The sequence below is a fragment of the Alligator mississippiensis genome, chromosome 4 (assembly GCF_030867095.1).
Source record: "Alligator mississippiensis isolate rAllMis1 chromosome 4, rAllMis1, whole genome shotgun sequence".
Lineage (NCBI taxonomy): Eukaryota > Metazoa > Chordata > Crocodylia > Alligatoridae > Alligator > Alligator mississippiensis.
The window spans coordinates 173,347,964-173,369,923 of record NC_081827.1 but is presented as its reverse complement, the minus strand read 5'-3'; the positions used below and the strand labels follow the sequence as shown (position 1 = coordinate 173,369,923).

Below are 21,960 nucleotides of genomic sequence, written 5' to 3'. Positions count from 1 at the left end.
GAATGTAACAGTTGCTGCCCTTTTAAAACAGCTCCATATGTGCTTTTAGCCATATCCTTTGGGTGCCTGAGGTTGTCTGAATTCCTGCCCTAGTACCATTTAAATCCTGCTAGATTATAACTATGCTTTATAATTAATGAAGTGGTCGCAGTGCCAAGAGCTCTGAATACATGTATTTTCTTTATTTTTAAATTTAAAGAAATTTGGTCCACTTTTTGCAGTAGTAGTGGTAGTAATAATGGTTACCATGTGTTAGATATGTACATATCAGAAACCGGATAGCACTGCTTTGAATTATGTCTCAGAGATGCTCACAGAGCTCGTGTTGTGCTCAGAGTGGAGAAATTTTCAATTCTTATTTTAATTTTCATTACCCTTAAATTTCCTTCCAGTAGTTAATAAACATTAACTTGCATTCTTGGTTAACCCCACATTGTATCAATTTTCTTCATAAAACAGAATTTAGCATATACCTACCAAAGCCAAAAAGAATTATTTCATCTTATTTAAAAAAATCAGTAGTACACTGCACATAACATATACCATAAGTTCACTGCATGTAATATAACATAGGTTATGTTTTTATTTTCCAGGTTTTACCCATGTATCTTTATTGTTAGGCTTCTGGAGTTTTCAAACTGACAAAAATGTCTGTGTCTATCAGTTATGAAGCAATCTTTTGGTTAAACATTGGACAAAAAAAAATCTGATTCAAGTATCAGGAATCATTTACAAACTGAAACACTATATGGGTATCTCTCTAATGGTCATGGCTATAATTGCACTAACAATGAGATATTGACAGGAAACAAGAAAACTAGGTGTGAAAAGTATATCTATTTTTATAAGCTTCTCAAATATATCATCATGTAGAGAACAAGCATGGTAATACATATTAGCAATACTGACACCTATAATTCAATATGACTGCATATTTATCATAGTATTTTGAAATACATACATGAATGACAGCTGCATCTCAAAAACTGGGAGTCATCAGTTTCTACAGCACCTCAGTAAAAACCAGCAGAAGTACCTTTTCTATTTGCAACAGTTCATTAGAATTAGATGTGTAGCTTACTTTACCTGTCAATATCAAAGCTTGTTTGGTTTATTTATTGGAACACTGTCATCAATTTGTCTCTTAACCTACTGCTTTTAAAATGGCAACTGCACAAAAACTGGGCACTGAAAAATAATTAAAAAGTCTATCATTCTTTTTCATCTGAGCAGGAAAAGTTGTTAGGATAGCAGCTGGACATTAGGCTAAGATCTTTGGTCACTGGAGTTACCTTTCAAAACCCAACTGTTACTTTATTACTTGATATGATTCACAAGTAATTTGTAACAATTGTTCTGTCACACATTTGCTATGTTTTTTCAGAAGAGAATTATGCACAAGACTATAGGATTTGGGCTGGGAGTTTGATCCTAACAAGATAACATAAGGTTTCAGTAAACTTCCTTCAGCATATACAGACATTCACTCTCCTGGGTGAAACTCTCCTGGGAGTGATTTAACTATGGCTGTTTGCAAGTTATTTTTCTCCTGAAGCAGCCATTTTTACTTTGGGAGAAAAAGTCTGAACATCTGTATACTCACAGTTTCTCCTGGGAGAGCAGCAACTCTCCCAAGAGAAACTAAACATCTGCATGATGCCCTTGTCTATGTTCTTTCTGACCACTTTATAGAAATGCTCCACAGAAAGAGTTTACCACCAATTTACAGGTATATCTTACATGAACAGTCTTTCCAAGAACAAAGCTAGTGCTATATTGCCTAGCTTTGAACCTATATTGTTCAACCTCTTCATTAAAGATGTGGACACTGGAGTCAGAAGTGGACTGGCCAAGTTCGCAGATCATACCAAACTTTGGGGTAAAGCATCCACACCTGAGGACAGGAGGGCAATCCAGCCTGACCTTTGACAGGCTCGGGAAATGGGTGGATGAGAACCTGATGGTGTTTAACACTGAAAAATGCAAGGTTCTCCACCTTGGGAGGAAAAACTTGCAGCATGTTTATAGGCTAGGCAGTGCTATGCTGGCTACCACTATGGACGGAAGGGAATTGGGGGTCGGGATTGAGCACAAGATGAACATGAGCCTTCAATGTGATTCTGCGGCTAGTAAAGCGAGCAAAACGCTGGCTTGCATCCATAGAGGCTTCTCAAGCAAATCCCAGGATGCCATTCTCCCATTGTATTCGGCCTTGGTGAGGCAGCAGCTGGAGTACTGCATCCAGTTTTGGGCTCCACAATTCAAAATGATGTGGAGAAGCTTGAGAGAGTCCAGAGAAGAGCCACACACATGATCAGAGGTCAGGAAAACAGACCTTACGATGAGAGGCTGAGAGCTATGGGACTCTTCAGCCTGGAAAAGTGCAGGCTAGGGGTGATCTGATGGCCATCTATAAGCTTATAAGGGGTGTTCACCAGGATCTGGGGGAAAGTTTGTTCACCAGAGCACCCCAAGGGATGACAAGGTTGAACGGTTATAAACTCCTGCAAGACCGTTTCAGGCTAGAGATAAGGAAGAACTTCTTTACTGTCCGAGCCTCCAAGGTCTGGAATAGCCTGCCACTGGAGGTGGTTCAAGCACCTACTTTGAATGCCTTCAAGAGAAATCTGGATGTCTTTCTTGCTGGGATCCTATGACCCCAGCTGACTTCCTGCCCCTGGGGCAGGGGGCTGGACTTAATGATCTTCCAACGTCCCTTCCAGCCCTAATGTCTATGAGTCTATTAGTCTTTTATTGCCACTGTTTTAAACCATAAAACTGAAGGCATCCAAGAAATATTGCACTAGGAAGGATCACAGAGGGAATCAGAGGTGCACTGATACATTGCTCTCATATTGGATCAGTACTGATATAAAGAAAATCGTCTATATCAGGAGGGGGGAGGGAAAGGGCATGGGGGGCAGGTCAACACCCCCGTGGTGAGAGAGGGTGAGAGAGGGCAGGAGCTGCCCACAGTGGCAAGGCGGGCATGGGATGCAGGCACAGCTTGTGGGGTGGGGGCAGCTCCTGTTGCTGCTTGCATCCCAAGAGGGTGGGGGTGGGGGGGTTGTACCCCCTGAATCTGCACGGGGTGGGCTGTGGCTGTGGGGTGGAGCCAGAGCCAGAGTGGGCCCTGCATGGGGCTTTTCTTGCTGGGGCTGGGCTCAGAGTGGTTCTGGCCATGCTGGAAAGAGGCTGCAGCCATCCCAAATTTTGCCATAGCTCCATTTCCAGCCCTGCACTGCTGCTTGGCGCAGCCCCGGCTTTTCCTGGTGCTTGGGTGGAGGTGGGGTACTGAACCAGGGCTGTGCCAGGCAGTGGTGCAGGGCTGGTTGCAGAACTGCAGTGAAATTTGGGGTGGCTGCAGCCTCCTCCTAGTGCCACCGGAGCCCACTCCGAGTCCAGCCCCCAGCAAGAAAATCCCTGCGCAGCCCAGATCTGGCTCCAGCTCCATCCTGCAGCTACAGCCCGCCCCACGCCATGCAAATCAGGGGGCACCCCCCTGCCCTCTTGGGGTGCAAGCAGCAGCAGGAGGTGCCCCCCCCATGAACCATGTCTCTGTCCCATGGGCCCCTGCCCCCGCTCCGGCTGGCCAGCGCCTGCCCCTGCTCCTGCCCCCTTCCTCACCATGAGGGGTGTTGATCTGCCCACACATGCACTTTCCCGCCCCCCTCCCCTTCCACCACTCCAGACTACCACCTGATGACAGCTGTATCGGATCAGTATCGGCTGATATGCCTCCTTAATTATTGGTATTGGCCCCCAAAATCTCTATCAGTGCACCGCTAATGGGAATCTCTTGGTAATATACCTGTGGTGTGTATATTTGCACCAAGACCACTAACCTAAAAAGAGTGTCTTGATGCGGAGCAAATTAAAACAGCTGACTCCTTTGCAGCTATTGCTGAGGCTTCATAACCATGACAGAAGATTACACGTTCTTGTTTAATGAATATAGGACTAAGGCAAAAACTCCTTTCAGAAGGTATTACCAACTGTTTAATGAAGGATAATATCATTACATTCAGCTTTTGAGACAAACAGATCTGTTACTAATACTATTACAGCATTTCACAGACCAGAATCTTGATTTAGCTGTTGCATCGAAATGCTGATTTCTGACACCCCTTTAAACTAAACAGAAGGAAATACATATAGATCTCCTACCCTTCTTTGGAATCTACTTAATCTTTGTTTTTGTCTTTCCCCAATTCCTGTTTTCTCTGATGTCCTTGCAACTTTTCTAAAACATGTTCCATAAAATTGCCCTTGGAATATGCCCCTTCCCGGGTCAAAAGCAGGTAATTCATTCTGGCTCCTGTGGAAAGTGTAAAAAATGAGGAGAATAAAGAACAGCTGGCCCTTGTTCAGCACTGCATACTTCACTCCAAAAGAGCATTTTTCTGTTTGATGCCTAGTCTGCTATTTGAAGGACAGCAGGATTTGCACAGATTTTTTTTTAACCTGATTTCCAAATTGGAAGACCAATCATCATATTTCCTGAACTTAGATGAGGACAGCAAAAATGGAGGACCTGGCTTTTTTCCTGAAAAGCTGGCAGGTATGCTATCTTTATGCCATTTTTACTTAATTTTTCCCACAGTCTATTCCACAAAGACTGTGGTTAATAATACTAAAAAGCAGCAGGAGATGAAGTAAAAGAACCCAATTTATCTCCATGACTATTAAATGTGGAATAAGTGTAATTGCCTCAAATAAAGGGTTATTTAGTCCTGCCTTTGCTTTAGCAGATGTACTCTGTTGCAATTCTTTTATTGTAGGTTACAAGTTTATGTTACCCTGTCTGAGCCAATTGTCAAATAGACAGTAATTATTAGCATCTGAACTATTATCTATATGGAAGAGTAAATACTGTAAACTATAAGGTTTTATGATACTCCTTCAGACAGTTACATTATTTTTTGCAATTTAAATATGTAAAATATTACATGCACATTTTTATACAACCAGTGACAAATTCAAGTGGGAAAGGTACCCTACATAGACAAAGACATCTTACTAGTATTAATTAGGAGATGGCCTGGGGACCAGGTGTCTGGATCCAGATCTTGATTGCACCCAGGTTTCAGGGCTGAATTCCAGGCAAAGACTAACATCAACAACTCATAAGTCATTCACACTTGATTTTTACCCAAAACTGCAGAAATCTCATAAGAGCAGCTGTTCTTGTAAGATTTGTCTTATTTGGGGGCCAAAGTTTTTATTTTCCTGTGAAATTTCAGCTGCACCCAAATGAGAAGTGGCAAATAGGCCCTTCCCTTCTTTTAGATCTGACATACAATCAAATCTGCATTTTCCAAGGGACTATGACCTCTTTCAGTGCACAAACACGATGGATGGTTTCAGGGAATAAAGCAGCTGTTTGTTATTTTTGTCCTCATTTAATTAGTAGGCCCAGCCTTTTTTATTGGACACCATCCAAGTCTACAATGAATGCAAAATTTATTCCCTGAATGTTCTTTCTAGGGTGCATATTGCCCCAGCATTTGGGTGCCTCAAAAATTAATGCTCTGCACCTTGCAACAGAGGCTGATTAACCATTGGAACAAATTGCCAAGGGTTGTGATGGATTCTCCATAACTGGAGAATAATGATTGGATGGTTTTCTCATCTCAGCCAAACAGGAATTATTTCAGGTGAATTAATTGCCAGGGTTATACAAGATTAGACTAGGTTATCACAATGGTCTCTGCTGTCTTTGTAATCTATGAAAACCAGGAATATGGGTCTGTTTCTAAATCTAGACTACTCATACTCTCTCACTACTTCCTTCCAAATTTATGAGTGTCTATAGAATCACTTTAATAATGGAAATGAAAACAATATCAAAAGTAAAATCTGAAACATAGTAACTCCAGTTTGAGGAACTACTTTAGGTACATAACAAATGCGAACCGATCACTGCAAAGAATCAGAATGTGTATGTACTAAACAGCTGCATCCCTATATAATAATTGACATGTAACTCCAGATTCAGGTGAGACACTGGTTATGCATAACAACTGAGCCTCTGACGTGAAGGAGAAAAAAAACCTTCCCTAGGGGTATGTAATTCAGGATCCAAGCTCACTGTCTCCCAAATACATACACAGATAACTGAGACAAATAAAACACTGTGCACTTGTAAGACAAAGCCACTGAACTCACTTGCAGTGGCAAGCAACACACCCTAGACTCTGAGACGGGACCATGGTACTTTAGTACAATTTCCTTATTCCATGCTGAAATAAGGGGGAAAAAAAAAAACTTTAAATGTTGCTGGCACATTAACTATACATCAAGCAGAAATGAGCTTTGCCACTATTCTCAGAGTATACCACTCAACAGGCATATTTACTAATATATTCTTACAACATGTTTTTTAGGTCATTGACTCTCAAATTAAGAACCTACTTTATGTTAGCTAAATATTTCTAGAGCGTGAAGGTGAGTCAACTGTATGAGCCACGTTGACTGTCATCCTCCACTTCAGCATTCAAATTTAACTTTCAGACTTATCAGTAAAGTAACTTACCAACATTTTGCTCTGATGTTTACACAATAAGTTGGTGAGGATGCAATTTATGAAGTCCATGTTACCTAAACTGTCTATGAACCTGTTTCCCAGATGGAATGATTATATGTTGATGGCCCCAACAGGTGGCAGGAGACTGAATGTGAGAGCAACACTGAAAGCAAGTCACAATTTTGCAAGTCATGCTTCTTGCCTTCCTCACCTAAGATTTTGTTCCTGTTTCTACAAAACAATTAATCTTTGGCCATCAACAGACATTTAATTTTTAGTGCTACAAACACTTTTGTACCCCTATAGAAGTTGAGTGGACAGATTTAGATACACCCCCGTTGGGCTGCAAAAATGACAGAGCACTATGAAAATGTTCCTAGATGAAATGCAAAACTTCTCTATAACATGACATACAATGTTTGGGGGAGGGAGACCGGACAGACGGATGGATGGACGCTTAGTTCAGAAGCATTTCAGTGTTCCACTCTTTCCACTAGCACAAGGAGAGAGGGAGAGCAGGAGCTGATGTGGCTGCCTAACCACTAACAGTCTTCCCTCTCTTCTGCTGCAGGGGAGGAGGACCACACAGCAGCCATGGGGAAGCTGGGCTGCCCTGCTAAGGAGGGAGAACAGGGGGTAGCCCTGGAGGACTAGGGCTGCCCTGATCATTGATAGATCTGGAGCTCCTGCTCTCCCTACTTGGACTGGGCAGTAGAGGGAGAAAGTAGGAACAGAGGCCCCTTGTAGCACTACAAAAGTAACGTCTGTCTGTGGACTTTGTTTTTCCACAGGAACTGATTATCTGTTGTCTTTGACAGATTTAATTTGCATCTATGCAAATATCTATAAACTGTAGTAGGCAATGAATAATCAGGGTTTGTGTTCGTGGACATAATAGCAAGGGTCCAGAGTGTACTGTAAAACAGGAGAAAAGCCAATACCCTAAACAATAAATATTCTAGCATTGCAGCAAATATCCATTTTTGAAACATGATGTACACTAAACATATTTGTTTATAAATGTCCATAAAAACAGCTACCTCTCTCTCAGTGGGAACATTCTGACTATAGAACGTGGCATGTTCTTACAGAAGAATGCCTTGTGATGGGCATCAGTATCAGTAAAAATACAAGCAGTAGAACAAAATAACTAATGTATAGCAACCGTTAATTATTAGCTCCAAGTCAGTTAAAATCACAGAAAGCCCACTACCCATTTTAAAAAAAAGAAAGACATGGAGATATTCCCCACCCCTTATCTTCGAAAACCTAGGCTGTACTCAAAAGTACAATTAAATACTCTGAAGTTCAGAGAGTGCAAAGAATCAAAGAATTAAAAACACTCCCATTCCAAAAAAAAAAGAGAGCATAGCACAAAACATTTTTGCCTCTTTTTTTAGCCAATCAAGTCACACATCTTGAATCTTTTTTACTATTTAGTTTAAATCGCCCAGTTTTTACTCTGAAGTACATAGCAATTTGTTTTTGGCACATATACCACAGCATACTGCACAATAAAGTCGAAAGAAAATTAACACAGGCAACAGAAAATCAGGAAGAAAAAGCAGCTTTTGTTAATTTGACAATCCTCAGCTACTTGCATGCTACACTTAACAGAAAATTCTTAAAGTAGCAGCTTTCATGGTTTAAAACTGCCAGACAGCTTTGGTTTCTGCAGTGCCTCACACCAACAACTTCAAAACTAACTCACTGCAGATGTCCCTATGATCATCTAATCAGACATCAAAAGCAGTACACTGACAAGCTCTCATGCTGATTATAAGTATTCTATATATGTTTCCACAGCATAAACACGCGAGCACGCACGCACACACACACGCGCTCACACACACACACACACACACACACACACACACACACACACACACACACACACACAGAGTAGCTACTTTAAAAATGGGATTCATCTATATCAGAATTTGATTTTCAAAACATACAAATGGTTCAGATAAGAACTGTTGAGCCCTTTGAGTGAAAAATCTTTTCAACCTCCCCAAATCTTCTTTCCAGTTCTAAACCACAATAAAAATGCTATTTAAAAGGGTAGTTAAATAATACTGGTGTTAGGAAAATTACACTAATACATTTCAGTAACTTGCACCTTAAAAAAGTAGGGTTCTATAGATTCATAGATTGTAGAGTCAGAAGGGACCACAATGGATCATCGTGTCGACCCCCTGCCCCTAGCAGGAAAGAGGACCGAGGTCAGATGACCACAACCAGGTGACTATCTGGGGTCATCTGACCTCAGTCCTCTTTCCTACCAGGGGCAGGGGGTCGGACACAATGATCTATGAAGAGAGCCAGGTACTATGGAGAAAACCAATGTGTATATCCAGTGAACCTTGCCTCCATTCTTCCCAACCCACTTTTGCCTTCCTAAGTTTCCTTCAGCCTAGTGGCTGAAGCTGCATAGGCTTTGCAAAGCCACAGATTTCATTTTATCTAAGGGCCTGTCTGCATTTGAAAACTAGTTAAAGACTGATGTCAGGTGAAAATTTAAAGCAGAGTAGCTATTCCTGAATCACCACGTGTGCAGACATGTCTTAACAAAGTACAGATAAAAATCAAGTATATGACCTTTCCAGCTTTGCCAACTCTTACAGCTCTATAACAATTCCTGTGATATTTGGTATCTCTCACAGAACGTCAGCTCCTAGAGTCACATGATTATGAGTGACCATCTAGCACAAAGGGACCAGATATTACAACTGGCTGAATAAGCCAGGGTGCATGAGTATTTGGCCCTGCTAAACATGCGGCACAAAGGTTTATCTTTTAAAAACAAAGCTACATAAAAACCCTCATTTCAATGCAGTCTCCTAGCTCTAGTCTTATCACAAACCAGCTTGAACAGCTGGAGTTACAAATTCTACAGCTAATATTAAATCACTATTTCAAAAAAGACCTTTATGCCACGCAGTGCTTTTAAATAACAGGATGTCATAAAATAATATTTTACCCTTTTTCTTAGAATATTTTTGTCTTTTTTTAATTTTGGAAGAGCTAATGCTAATCTTTAGCTCAAGAAAGATTTGCGTTGTATCATTAAATACTTTATGCTTACATAAGTATAAAAAATGTATGTAAAAGGAACACATAATTGAGTTGGGTTGGTACACACACACAGACACACACACACACACACTCCCTCCCATAATCTTCAGACACTTAATCACAAAGGCTAATACTTTAAAATCATAATTAACAGTGGAAGTACCAAAGGAGGTTTTGACCCTTTTCAACAAGGGCTTCAAACATAAAAGGTTCTGATTAAATATGAACCATATCCAAAATTACAAATTATACATCCACAATGCATTAAGTAAAACAGGATTTGACTTGTGTTTAGTTAACTGGGTTGTTGGGTTGAGCCAGGGCACAGCTCTTCAATTGATCCAATACCTCACTGTATCTTTAAATATAGATGAAATGCTATTTAAAACAGCCTTCCCACTGATTAACTCAGAGTTCAGCTAAATGTCTTCTCCAAGAGCGTGCCAATACAAGAAAACGAAAATCATAAAGAACGGAGGGCCCCCAGGGGTCAATGGGTTTACAACAGTGAATGAAATGTTGCCATTGACATCAGTGGGACATAACTCCCATTAACTTCAAAGGGTCCTGGAGTTCCTCCACTGAATCTTGTTTCCCTATCAGACTATGATGTTTTCACCACATTCAAGTGAGTTATGCTTTTGGATTCAGATTTGGGTTAACTACTTTTCCATCAATGTTTAGAAGATTTACATCTTTTGTGCTGTGAAATCCAGTGGCTGCAACAAAACTCATGAAGACCCAATATATATTTAGGATTCTTCCACTGATGTCCACTTTCAGCATAAAAACTGTAGCAGTACATGCTGTGCTGCTGTATGCATTGCCACATCCTTGAAGATTATAACACTTACAAAGAAATATTACTGCTGTACAAAGTCGGCATCTTTACTGCTTCCATGATGTTCTTGAGAGCTCTCAAGAACCTGCTCCTGCCCTGCACATGCCAAACCCAGAAATGAGGCAATGAAAAGACCCGCGAAGATACCTCCCCCACATTGTCATTGCTCTCAATATCTGTGTTCAGAGTGTTCAAGAGCAACAATGGGGGCAGCTTCTCAAGACAACTTCAATCCCTCGTTTCCAGGTCTGGCATATGCGGAGCAGGAGCACGAGGGTGGAAGTGTGCTTTCTGGCATGTGGCACAGAGTATACTTGTTTGCAGTGCAAGCAGTATAGACATACGCATAGTGATTTCTGGCCTGCTGCTTGTGAATTTCAAAGGGAAAAATATTTTGAATATGCCTTAGATGATATTGCTGTAGCATACATGGTTAATTCAAAAAATACTTCTTGCTTAAGTCTGAGCAATTTGCATATTTCTGAATAGAATGTTACAGATAAACAACTACATACTACAGTCATTCCACTTAGATGTTGCAAATGCTATAAATGGCATATGTGAAATTGCTCAAAGGATTTGTCACCTGATCACAGAATCATAGAAAATTAGGGTTGGAATGGAGCTCAGGAGGGTCATCTATTCCAGCCTTCTGCTCAAGGCAGGACCATCCCGAACTAGATCATCCCAGCCAAAGCTTTGTCTAGGTGGGTCTTAAAAACCTCCAAGGATGGAGATTCCACCACCTCTCTGGGTAACCTGTTCCAGTGTTTTACTACCTTCCTAGTGAGAAAATTCTTTTTAATATCTAACATAAACTTCCCTTGCTGCAACTTGAAAACATTGCTCCTTGTCCTGTCATCTGCCACCAATGAGAAAAGTCTAGCTCCATCCTCTTTCAAACCCAACTTCAGGTAGTTGAAGGCTGCTGCTATTAAATCCCCTTTCAGTCTCCTCTTCTCTAGATTAAATAAGCCCAGTTCTCTCAGTCTTTCCTAATAAGTCATGTGCCCCAGTCCCCTCACCATTTTTTCTGCCCTCTGCTGGACCCTTTCCAATTCGTCAACATCCTTTCTACAGTGGGGGCGGTGGGCAAAACTGAACACAGTACTAGATGTGGCCTCACCAGTGCTGAACAGAGGAGAATACTCACTTCTCTTGACCTGCTGGCAACACTCCTATTGATGCAGCCCAGTAAGCCATTAGCCTTCTTTACAACAAGGGCACACTGCTGGCTCATATTCAGTTTACTGTTCACTGTAATCCCCAGGTCCTCTCCCAGCTGCTGCCCAGCCAGTCATCCCCCAGCCTGTACTGATGCATGGGATTGTTCTGTCCTAAGTGTAGGACTTTGCAATTGCCCTGGTTGAACCTCATGAGATTTCCATTGGCCCAATCCTCCAATTTGTCTAGATTCCTCTGAATCCTAGCCCTACCCTCCAGCATATCTACTAGTCCCCCCAGCTTGGTATCATCTGCAAACTTGGAAGATGGCATAGAGTGCACCCTCAGCAAAACATTGAACAAAACTGGCCCCAGAACCGACCCCTGGGGCACTCTACTTGATACTGACTGCCAACTACACATTTGATCTCAGAGAAGGAATTTCTTTGGCTAATTTATTTCATAGTTAATTATTTTATTTTCTACAAAATGCTATAACATCTCCGTAGTATGTTCTCTGTAATCCAAATCAGCATTGACTTCATCACAGATTCAGATGATCTGGACCTTTGAAAAGCGGGTCATAAATTTGTGTGCTAATAAAATGCAATCTTAAACAACCTTATTGTTATGTAAATAAACACTTTTTCCATACAGAAAACATGACTGCAACGTTTTTAGATTGTATGTTTAACACACATGCTTTTGTCCCTCTACTTTAGCTTGAGTATACTGACACTTGGGTTAAATTTTAAAAATTTAACTACAGTAAAAGCTCTGTTATCCAGCATCCCCTGGGAATGGGGGATGCCGGATAACAAAATATGCCCGTTAATTGAGCGGCCTCGACCACCGCTTCTCCTGCCGCGTCTGGGGCGTCCCTTTGCCCCTCCCGCGGCATCACTGTCCCTCCTGCTGGGGCGTCCCTTTGCCCCTCCCTTTGCTAGATGCCCACCTAGCTGATTCACTAGGAACCTAAGTCCTGGCCATCCTGGTTCAGGAGGAAGAAAACAACAGATCAGAATATACTGGGGTGAAGATAAAAGGTGAAAAGGTACAGCACCAATATAATAATGGGAATTTATTATAGACCACTGAGTCAGGAAGAAGTGGATGAGGAAGTGCCAAAATTATCCAAAATTATGTGATGGTGCTGATGGGAGACTTCAATTTTCCAGGCATCTCCTTGTCCTGACCACTAGGGAAGAATTTGTGGAAGATGTGAAGGTGATGGGAAACTTGGGCAGAAGCGATCATGACATGATAGAATTCATGATTCTAAGACAGGGAAAGCATGAAGTCTGCAAAACTAAGTTACTAGATTTCAAAAAGGAAGATTTAAGCCAATTCAAGGAGGTAACAGGCACAGTAGCATGGGAAAAAAGACTGAAGGATACAGGCACCCAGGAAGGCTGGAAGCTTCTAAAGGGCACTTTATTGGAAGCCCAGCAAGAAACTGTTCCAACACAATGGAAACACAAGAAAGGCAAGAGACCAATGTGGCCACACAAAGAGCTTCTAGGATGCCTCACATGCAAAAGGAAAGCACACAGGCAATGGAAAGATGGGCAGGTCACCAAGGAAGCATACCAAGAACGTGCAAGGACAAAATGAGGAAGGCAATGTTAAAAATGAGTTGCACCTGGCAAGAGAAGTTAAAGACAACAAGAAGAGGTTACATAAATATGGTGGCCAGAAAATTAAGATGAAGAAAGCTGTGGGGGTCCATTATTAAATAGCCAGGCAAACTCCTATCAGAAGATACAAAGAAGGCAGAGCTACTCAACAGCTACTTTTGCCTATTCACAAAGAAGTTAAGCTGCAAACGGACATGTAATAAGGATATTTGGATGAAGAAAGGGACAAGCTGAGGGATGAGATAACAAAACAAACAGTCAGAGAGCTTTTGACGGTTCTGAATTTATTCAGCTCAGCAGGATCCGATGACCTTCATCCCATGGGACTGAAGGAGTTGGCAGGGTAGATTTCCAAGACCTTGGCAATAATATTTACCAAGTTGTGAGACATGGGCAAAATACCAAATGACTAGAACAGAGCCAACATAGTTGTCCTCTTTAAAAAAAGCAAAAAGGAGGCCCAGGCAACTATAGACCAGTTAAGTATATCTCAATCTCCACGAAGTTACTAGAGGATATTATAAGGAAATCTATTTGAAAGGGTCTGGATAGGAAAAGGCTGATCAGAAGCAGTCAGCATTGATTTACTAAGAACTAAGCATGCCAAACAAATTTTGTGGATATAGTTTATCTGGACTTCAGCAAAGCTTTTCACAAAGTCCCACATGACCTCATAAACAAATTGGAGAAACGTGGGCTAGACAAAACTACTACAAGGTGGATAGACAACTGGCTGGATAGCCACAAGCAAAAGGTAATTACAAATGGATCCATGTCAGAATGGCAGGAGGTTTCAAGTGGAGACCCAAAGGAGTTTGTCCTGGGCCTAGTGCTGTTCAATAGGGGTATGCGAAATGGGCCCTATTCGAGTCGGATTCATCCCGAATCGGGGACAGTGATTCGATTAATTGATTCAGGTCACTATCCCCAATTCGATTTGGCCAAATCCGAATCTGAAGATTCAATGCTGATTCAGAGAATCGGCAATTCGGACACAGATGCAGCTTTAAATGCTTTTTCTACATACCTCGAGGTACCAGCATGGCTCATGAATGCTGCAATGCTGGGGTGGATGGAGCATGCCACAGAAGTTTGAGAGGGTCCCCCACATTCTCAGCAGTAAAACCTGGAAGTGGACCAGAACTACTTCTTGTCCACTTTCGGCTCTGCCAGGGAGCATGCGGGCCCCCCCCCTGCACTCCCTCAGTTCAGTGATCAGTCACAGGGGGGCCCCGGGTGCCCTCCCAGATCCAGGAGGCACCAGTCACCAAGGTGGGAGAGCACCCCCCCCCGTGTGTTCCCCCACAGACCTGGAAGTGGACCGGAAGTGCTTCTGATCCACTTCTGGGTCTGCTGCCAAGCACGCTGGGGACCACCCCGCGCTCTTGTGGGATGCTCCATCCGCCCAATCATCACAGCATTCATGAGCCACCTGGTACCTTGAGGTATGTAGAAAAAACATTTAAAGCTGTGTCCATGTCCGAATCGCTGAATCTTTTTTAATCTCTCTGAATCAATTTGGAGGGTTCTGATTCAATTCAGAGAGATTAAAGCGTCCCCTGATTCAATTCAGATTTGGAGATTCAGCCACTGAATCGGGCTGAATCTCCACTGAATCGAATCAGGGACCAAAGCTTCACATAGCCTTGCTGTTCAATGTGTTTATTAATTATTTGGATCCTAGAATAGAGAGCTTCTGGAGCAAATTTGTGGACATCATGAAACTGGGAAGGACTATGAGTATATTGAAAGATAGGAGTATGGTTCAGAAGGCTCTTCACATATTGGAAAGCTGGGCTGGAGTTAACAACATAAAGTTTAATGCTGACAAATACAAGGTGCTAAACCTTGGGTGCGTCTATATGATACGCTTTACTACACAGCACATCAATTTGTTGAGCAGTAAAGCATCACTGTCTACCCAAGAGCAGCAATTAGGGTGCAGCAGACTAATATGCCAAGCTGCTGGATAATTCCCTCAGATACAAGTGGTATCTAGCAGCAGACTAAATTACTGAACTTAAACGCACATGTAGATGGTGACGTCAGGATTAGTTTACTCTGGCTCAAATTGAGCTGCAGGATATTCAGTCATTAATTGCACATGTAGACCTCCCCCTTGGAAATAGTTAAAAACAAATATAAATTGAGTAACATCTGGCTGTATGGCAACATTACAGAAAAGGAACTAAGAGTTCTGGTAGCATCAGTTTCAACATGAGTCTGTAGTGTGATATAGCTGCACAAAAGACGAAGATTTTGGGCTATATCATTAGGAGCATTAGGTGCCCTCAGCTTCCAGGCTGCTAACATCTGACATTCAAGAAAGGACCACAGGGTGAAGTTTGCGTGCTGGCCAGATGTACCTTCCCTCTGTGACAGCCATTGGACTGGTAGATACAGCACTGGGAGGAAGGGGGGGCGGTATTTTGTTTGCCTTACTTGCATTATTCTTACCAGCTATCACTATGTATCAATAAAATTTATTACTGAATGGAAGAAGTTTTGGTTGGTCTGAGGGTTTGGGTCCAGCCGGAACAAGGTATGTAGATCATAGATCCAGTGCCAGCAGAGGCAATCGGATGTCTTTATTCAGCACTGGTCAGATCTCATCTAGAGTACAGCGTGCGGTTTTAGGTTCCGCATGTTCAGCTTGCAGAAAATGCACTTAAGAGGAGACATGAATGCAATCCAAATATCTGAATAGCTGCCATAAAGAAGAGGGAAAACATTTTTTTCTCTCTCATTGCAGAGTAGGACACAGAACAATGGCTTGAAGCTCCAGCAAAGCAAGTTTAGCTCTAAGGAAAAACTTCTTCACTATTAGAACAGTAAGGCAGTAAAGTAGACTACCCAGGGAAACTGTGGAATCTACGTCACTGGGGATGTTCAAGAATAGGTTGGATAAGCATTAATCAGGGATGATCTAGGACTAGTTATGTCTTTGATCTACTGGGTATTTCCCATGCTTCCAGGCTTTGCTGGTTGCTATATGGAGCCAGGAAAGATTTTTTCCCCACTCTTGTTGCTACATGTCAGGGGTTTTTTGTTTGTTTATTTTTTGCCTTCCTCAGAAGCACTGGCTTTTGGTTGTAGCCAAGACTGGAGATTTTTACTTGGGTGTGCCAATGCTCCTGCCAGGACTGGACCTGGATGTCCCCAGCTATAGGGTCTTGCCCCTCCACTCAGGTTTTAAGTCAGGAAAGAATTTTACATCGTGATCAGACGGGTATATGGAGGTTTTGCTTTCCTTTGTGTCTGTTCCTTGGATTTCTTGAGTGTATTTTAAAAACCATCACAGAAGCAGGTCACTGACCACCACTGCCCCCCTGCTTTACCTGTGGCAGGTTAGGGTGTTATGCCTTGTGGTTGTGTCAGGATTAACTGCTTGGTTATTAGAATCATCTTTCTAGACCTCAGGGTTGGAAATGGAACCTGAGAAATGTGAACTTTAAGTAAACAAATTTACTGACTGGATTTATCTACACTGGATTTTTTTTTTTTTAAGAAAAAAAAATCCAAAGGACTATGAATAATAGTCCAGGATATTCAAATATTCAGGAAGCATCTACAGGCATGCTTACAAATGTGAGCTATTGATAATGTGGTATTAATACTCAAGTAACTTCAGGCAAAGAATGACAAACAGCCTGGAAGAATAGTTTTGAGAGGTGATCTGCCATGGGGTATTAAACCTTCAACCTAAAAAATGATGACAATTTAAACCTTGATATTAAATATTTCACTGATAGTAACAGATTGACATAAGCAATCTAAATTTATCTCCCCATGCCTACCCCTGATTCTGCACAAAGCCAGCTGCCAAAACTACCAGCTTCTCTGTTTACCACCTATGATACAGATGGTACTAGCTACCACTGTGTCTACTTGGAACTTCTCTCAGGCATTCAAACAGAAGAAAATGAGCTAGCATAAATGAAAATTCTCTTGTGCGTGCCAATTTACAAGAGTAAGTTGACACAAGCTTTGGCAACAATCATCTGACAAGAAATTCTAAGTCAGCTTAAAAAGAACTGACAACTGAACTAGGATATAGCCAAAGTTCAAGTCTGCACAAGGCCATTCTGGCTCTCCAAAAACTATTCAAATTTGCAAATGTCAAAACTCTATAAAATATGCTGCATACTAAAAAATATTAGGAAAAAATTGGAGGAGAGTTAGCAGTACAAAGAGGATCAATGGACAATTAAATAGGATCCAGTACAAGAGATTGTGTCAGTTGGCAGTATTTACGAAACTGAGATCCATTGCCATCATCCATAACTTATATGAGTCATTCAATTCTCTACTCTGTTACCTTGGTTATGAAGCTGTAATTCATTAGTTAAATCAATATTCAGCTGGTGTAATACAGTAAAGTCAGACATGCTGAATTTTTCCTGCAAACAGGCCTACTAATCCAGGTCCTTTCTACTTGATGTATTTATGTATCCCACGTGACATTCAGGTTCAGCATAATCTAATTTCATTATTAAAAAAAGTTTTTAGCCCTTTAAAATTGCTGAATTCAAAGTGTTAGAAAATTCAAAGTATAATAAATGCAATGCTGCGTTCATTAGTCTATAAGTTGCCAGAATGATGGCACTATGAAATGTAAAGTCCTTTAGTATCCCATTCATTCTCCCATTAGTAAAAGTGAGCCTCCTATTATTAACTGATGATCATTTACAATAAAAATATATATATTCTGACCCACAGAATTTAATTAGAATTAGAATTCAGCCCTTTCTACAGCATGAGTATGACATCCTTGTTTTAGAGGCAAATTAGCTTAGCTCACAAAGAAGGTATATGTACCAAAATAAAAAAGTTTAACTCTTATTTAAAACACTAACCACATGATACCTACTGGCACAACAGGCTTCAGACTATGGTCACTGTGATGTGAAGCACTTGGATGGAAATCAGTAAGTGGGCCAAATGCAGAATCACTGCTCCTCCTCACTAGCAGTGGTGTGCCTAAAGGACAAAATAAAAGATCAAGGGTCAAAATAGATGAAGGGGAAATTAATACACAACACTGCATGTATAATTAAAAAGACTTCCAGCTTTTACATGCACATGTTTTTTGTTTTTTTTTTACTACTGTCCATAAATTATTAGACCTGATAGCATTCTGTCATTCATTACCCACTGACACAAAAATGAGAAGACTAAAGACACAACTGTACAATCCTCTGCTATGGCAACAGTAATTTGTCCAGATGTGGGCTGAAATCAAAAGCTGCTGTCAAACAGGGGAAAGGGGCACATTCTCTCAGAAAAAGTAAAATAGCTTCTTGAAATCGCAAGCATCCATGGCCATATGCATAATCATAATAATATCAAAATCATATGCTCATTTTAAGAAAGTGTCACATAACCATAATTATAGAAAATTAGGGTTGAAAGGGACCTCAGGAGGTCATCTAGTCTAACCCTGTGCTCAAGGCAGGACCATCCCAAACTAGATCATCCCAGCCAAAGCTTTGTCTAGCTGGGTCTTAAATACCTCCAAGGATGGAGATCCACCACCTCTCTGAGTAACCTGTTCCAGTGTTTTACTACCCTCCTAGTGAGAAAATTCTTTCTAATATTTAACTTAAAACTTCCCTTGCTGCAACTTAAGAACATTGCTCCTTCTTCTGTCATCTACCACCACTGAGAACAGTCTAGCTTCAACCTCTTTCAAACTCCCCTTTAGGTAGTTGAAGGCTACTATTAAATCCTCTTTCAGTCTTCTCTTCTCTAGACTACATAAACTCAGTTCTTTCAGTTTTTCCTAAGTCATGTCCCCCAGTCTCCTGATCATTTGTGTTGCCTTCTGCTGTACCCTCTCCAATTTTATCCACACCCTTTCTATAGTAGGGGGTCCAAAGCTGAACACAGTACTCCAGATGTGGCCTCACCAGTGCTGAATAGAGGGGAATAATCACTTTCCTTGACCTGCTGGCAAGACTCCTACTGATGCAGCCCAGTATGCCATTAGCCTCCTTTACAACAAGGGCACACTGCTGGCTCATATTCAGCTTATTGTCCACTGTAACCCCTGAGGCAGAATGCCATCTCTGTTTCTCCCCAAGCTCTGCTATCAAGCTAATTACCTATTTGACAATTTGGTTACCACAGCCACTGCAAAGGGCAGATACCCCTGGCCCCATTGGCTTCAGGCAACCCTTAGTTGTAGCCTGAGCTGGATACATTCCTGAGGTAGGGGGGAACCTGCTCCTTCTGTCTACGTGACTGGCCTCAAATACCTGGGTCGGGGGGGGGGGGGGGCGTTAAACTCCCTATTGTTCTAAGCAATGTCATCAAGACTGGGAGGGGGCTGGAGACCCTGCCAGTCTACCTGGCAACCAGTGATGCATTTCAAATTGGATGGCCTTCACTGGATCAGGTAAGTGAGGTCATAAGGTCTATATAAGGTAAAGACTGCCCAGAAGGAGGGGCTGCAGCCATGATGACGACTCTCAGAGAAGTGGGACCATCTGAAACTCACTCTCTCTCGAAATTCATGTTCAATGAACTGCCTGCCTCCAGAGGGAATCTCCACCTGCCTGTGGATGATACCTGTGAATAAGCTACTTGCGATCTAACTAGATATAATGCTTGCAGTAACTCAGATGCATGATCAAAGGCTACCATGCCACTGTTTGCTCTAAGGTATTTCTCTAATATTGCTCTACCTTGTACCCTATTCCAAACCTCCTCCTTGTAACCAATAAAGTTCTCCTCTGTACCTTGCGTGGGAGATTTATTGGGAGAGGGTCTAGAATTTATGCCTTGGGGTCCCCTTGGTTTGGCTGACTAAGGGTGCTTCAGACTGAGGGAAGCATCCCAAGTTCTTGCAGTAAGTCAAGTACCCCTCAAGGACTACTAGGCCTGTGTTTCGCAGGGGGCACAGAGCCAAAATCAGCCCAGAGCCTGGGTGGTGGCAGTGTTACCCCCAGGCTTGCGGGTATGCCCGCAAGGGGGTTGGCCAGATGCGAGGCATCCCCAGGGAACCACTCGGAGCCTGGAAGGTGGTTGGGCGCAGTGAGGTGGGTGGCTCAGAGCAGGAGCATCCCCTACTAGCCCACCACAACTCCCAGGTCCTTTTCTGCAGCACTGCTGCCCAGCCAGTCAGCCCCCAGCCTGTATTGATATATGGGATTATTCCATCCTAAATGCAGGACTTTGCAATTGTCTCTATTTAATCTCAGATAAGATACAGTTCAATAAGCACAAGATACAGAGATTGTGCTTGTTTTGTTAGCTGCTAGTATTTAACAGTAGTGAGTTGTTCAGGCTGACATTTATAGTACCAGCTTTTATTTTGTTGTTCAACACTAGCCTGGCAGAAAAGGATCCCAGCATCTCATTTTAGAAGTTTCAGATATCTTCAAGGAAAAGATGGGAGAATGTTGGATGCTTATTCATATTTCTCTCAAGACTCTTAAGTAATAAAAGAATGTAATGATACAAAGAACCACTTGGGTTGTAATGCCACCAGTGTACAGATGACATACGCTGTCTTTTTATAAGGCTTCCATGATGCATCTCTTGAAACTGTTTTCCCAGTGTCTGACTGAGGCAGTAAGCTGACTATGATCAACAGAGATGATCAGAGATGAGGATGTTTTGTAGATGCAAACATCCAGAAGTTGTGTCAGAAGCTTCAGCATCTGCCATGCATTATTAAGAACTGCATTCTTTGTCACAAACATACCCTTGCACTCTGATTCACCATGGATTCAAAAGATAACACCCGTGTCCATAAGCAGTTGTTTTATATATGCATTTGACAAAACAGCTTCAGCAAATTCTCATTAAGTAGGATCTCACTGGCATTGTCCAACTGTTCAGGCCAATATGCTCTATAATGAGCCACCGTCAAAGACAATTCAGAACCAGAATGAAGTTGCCCAGCTGCAAGGATGTGCTATTTCTATGAAAAAGACTATAATACAACTCTAAAAATAAAGGTGTTGGGTTTTTTTTAAATTAAAGTATTTCTCATATTAATTAAAACAGTGAGAGGGATTTTTCTTCAAGTCATGTTCAAGATAAAAATACTTTATCTTTGGACTGAGACCAAACATGTAAAAGGATTATTTTTCAGAAGTTGCAACTGAGTGAAAACAGGGTTATAACCGACAGCTTTACAATATTAATTATAGTGGTTGCTATTGGTGGCAGCTATAATTACCAGTTCTATAGCAGAAGTTGAGTAATTTTCAACAGAAGTTCTGAAGTTAGAGACACTAATAGAATACAAGAATTACTGAGCCAAATTCATTTCCATTGCAATATCACTGGCTTCACTAGAGTTACACCAGGAATGAATTTGGCTTCTGCACAATATCAAACTGGAGTAACAAAGAGGCTAATCCTGTCTGCCTTACTCACTTTAGTAGGAACTTACTAACACAAGTAATCTATTACGAATTTAAGGGACAAAGTACTATTCAATATGAATATGAAAGACATAATTAGGACCCATATCTATGTTGGAGAGAAAATGATTTCAAAGTCCTTTGTTTGCATGAACAATGAAACAGTAAAAAGTGAATAAGTTTTACTGGCTCAAATGATATTGGTCACGATACAAAGAACTTTTTTATATTTTTAAAAGTGTATTTGGAAACAGCCGAGTGATTTCTATATTTATCAACCTAATATAATTTTCAAAAAGCATAAAAGCATAGATAGTAGATTAAAGTCACTCTGGAATG

General features: G+C 41.5%; 1 protein-coding gene across 8 annotated transcripts in view; it reads right to left on the bottom strand.

Annotated features, from left to right (window-relative positions):
* PARD3B (par-3 family cell polarity regulator beta) overlaps nucleotides 1-21,960 on the bottom strand; it is a 792,385-nt gene that overhangs the window by 466,349 nt on the left and 304,076 nt on the right. For all 8 annotated transcript variants that reach the window (XM_059727094.1, XM_059727096.1, XM_059727095.1 and 5 more), the window contains one exon: nucleotides 18,117-18,226. In XM_059727094.1, the coding sequence (XP_059583077.1) occupies nucleotides 18,117-18,226 (110 nt within the window). The remainder of the gene's footprint in view (nucleotides 1-18,116; nucleotides 18,227-21,960) is intronic.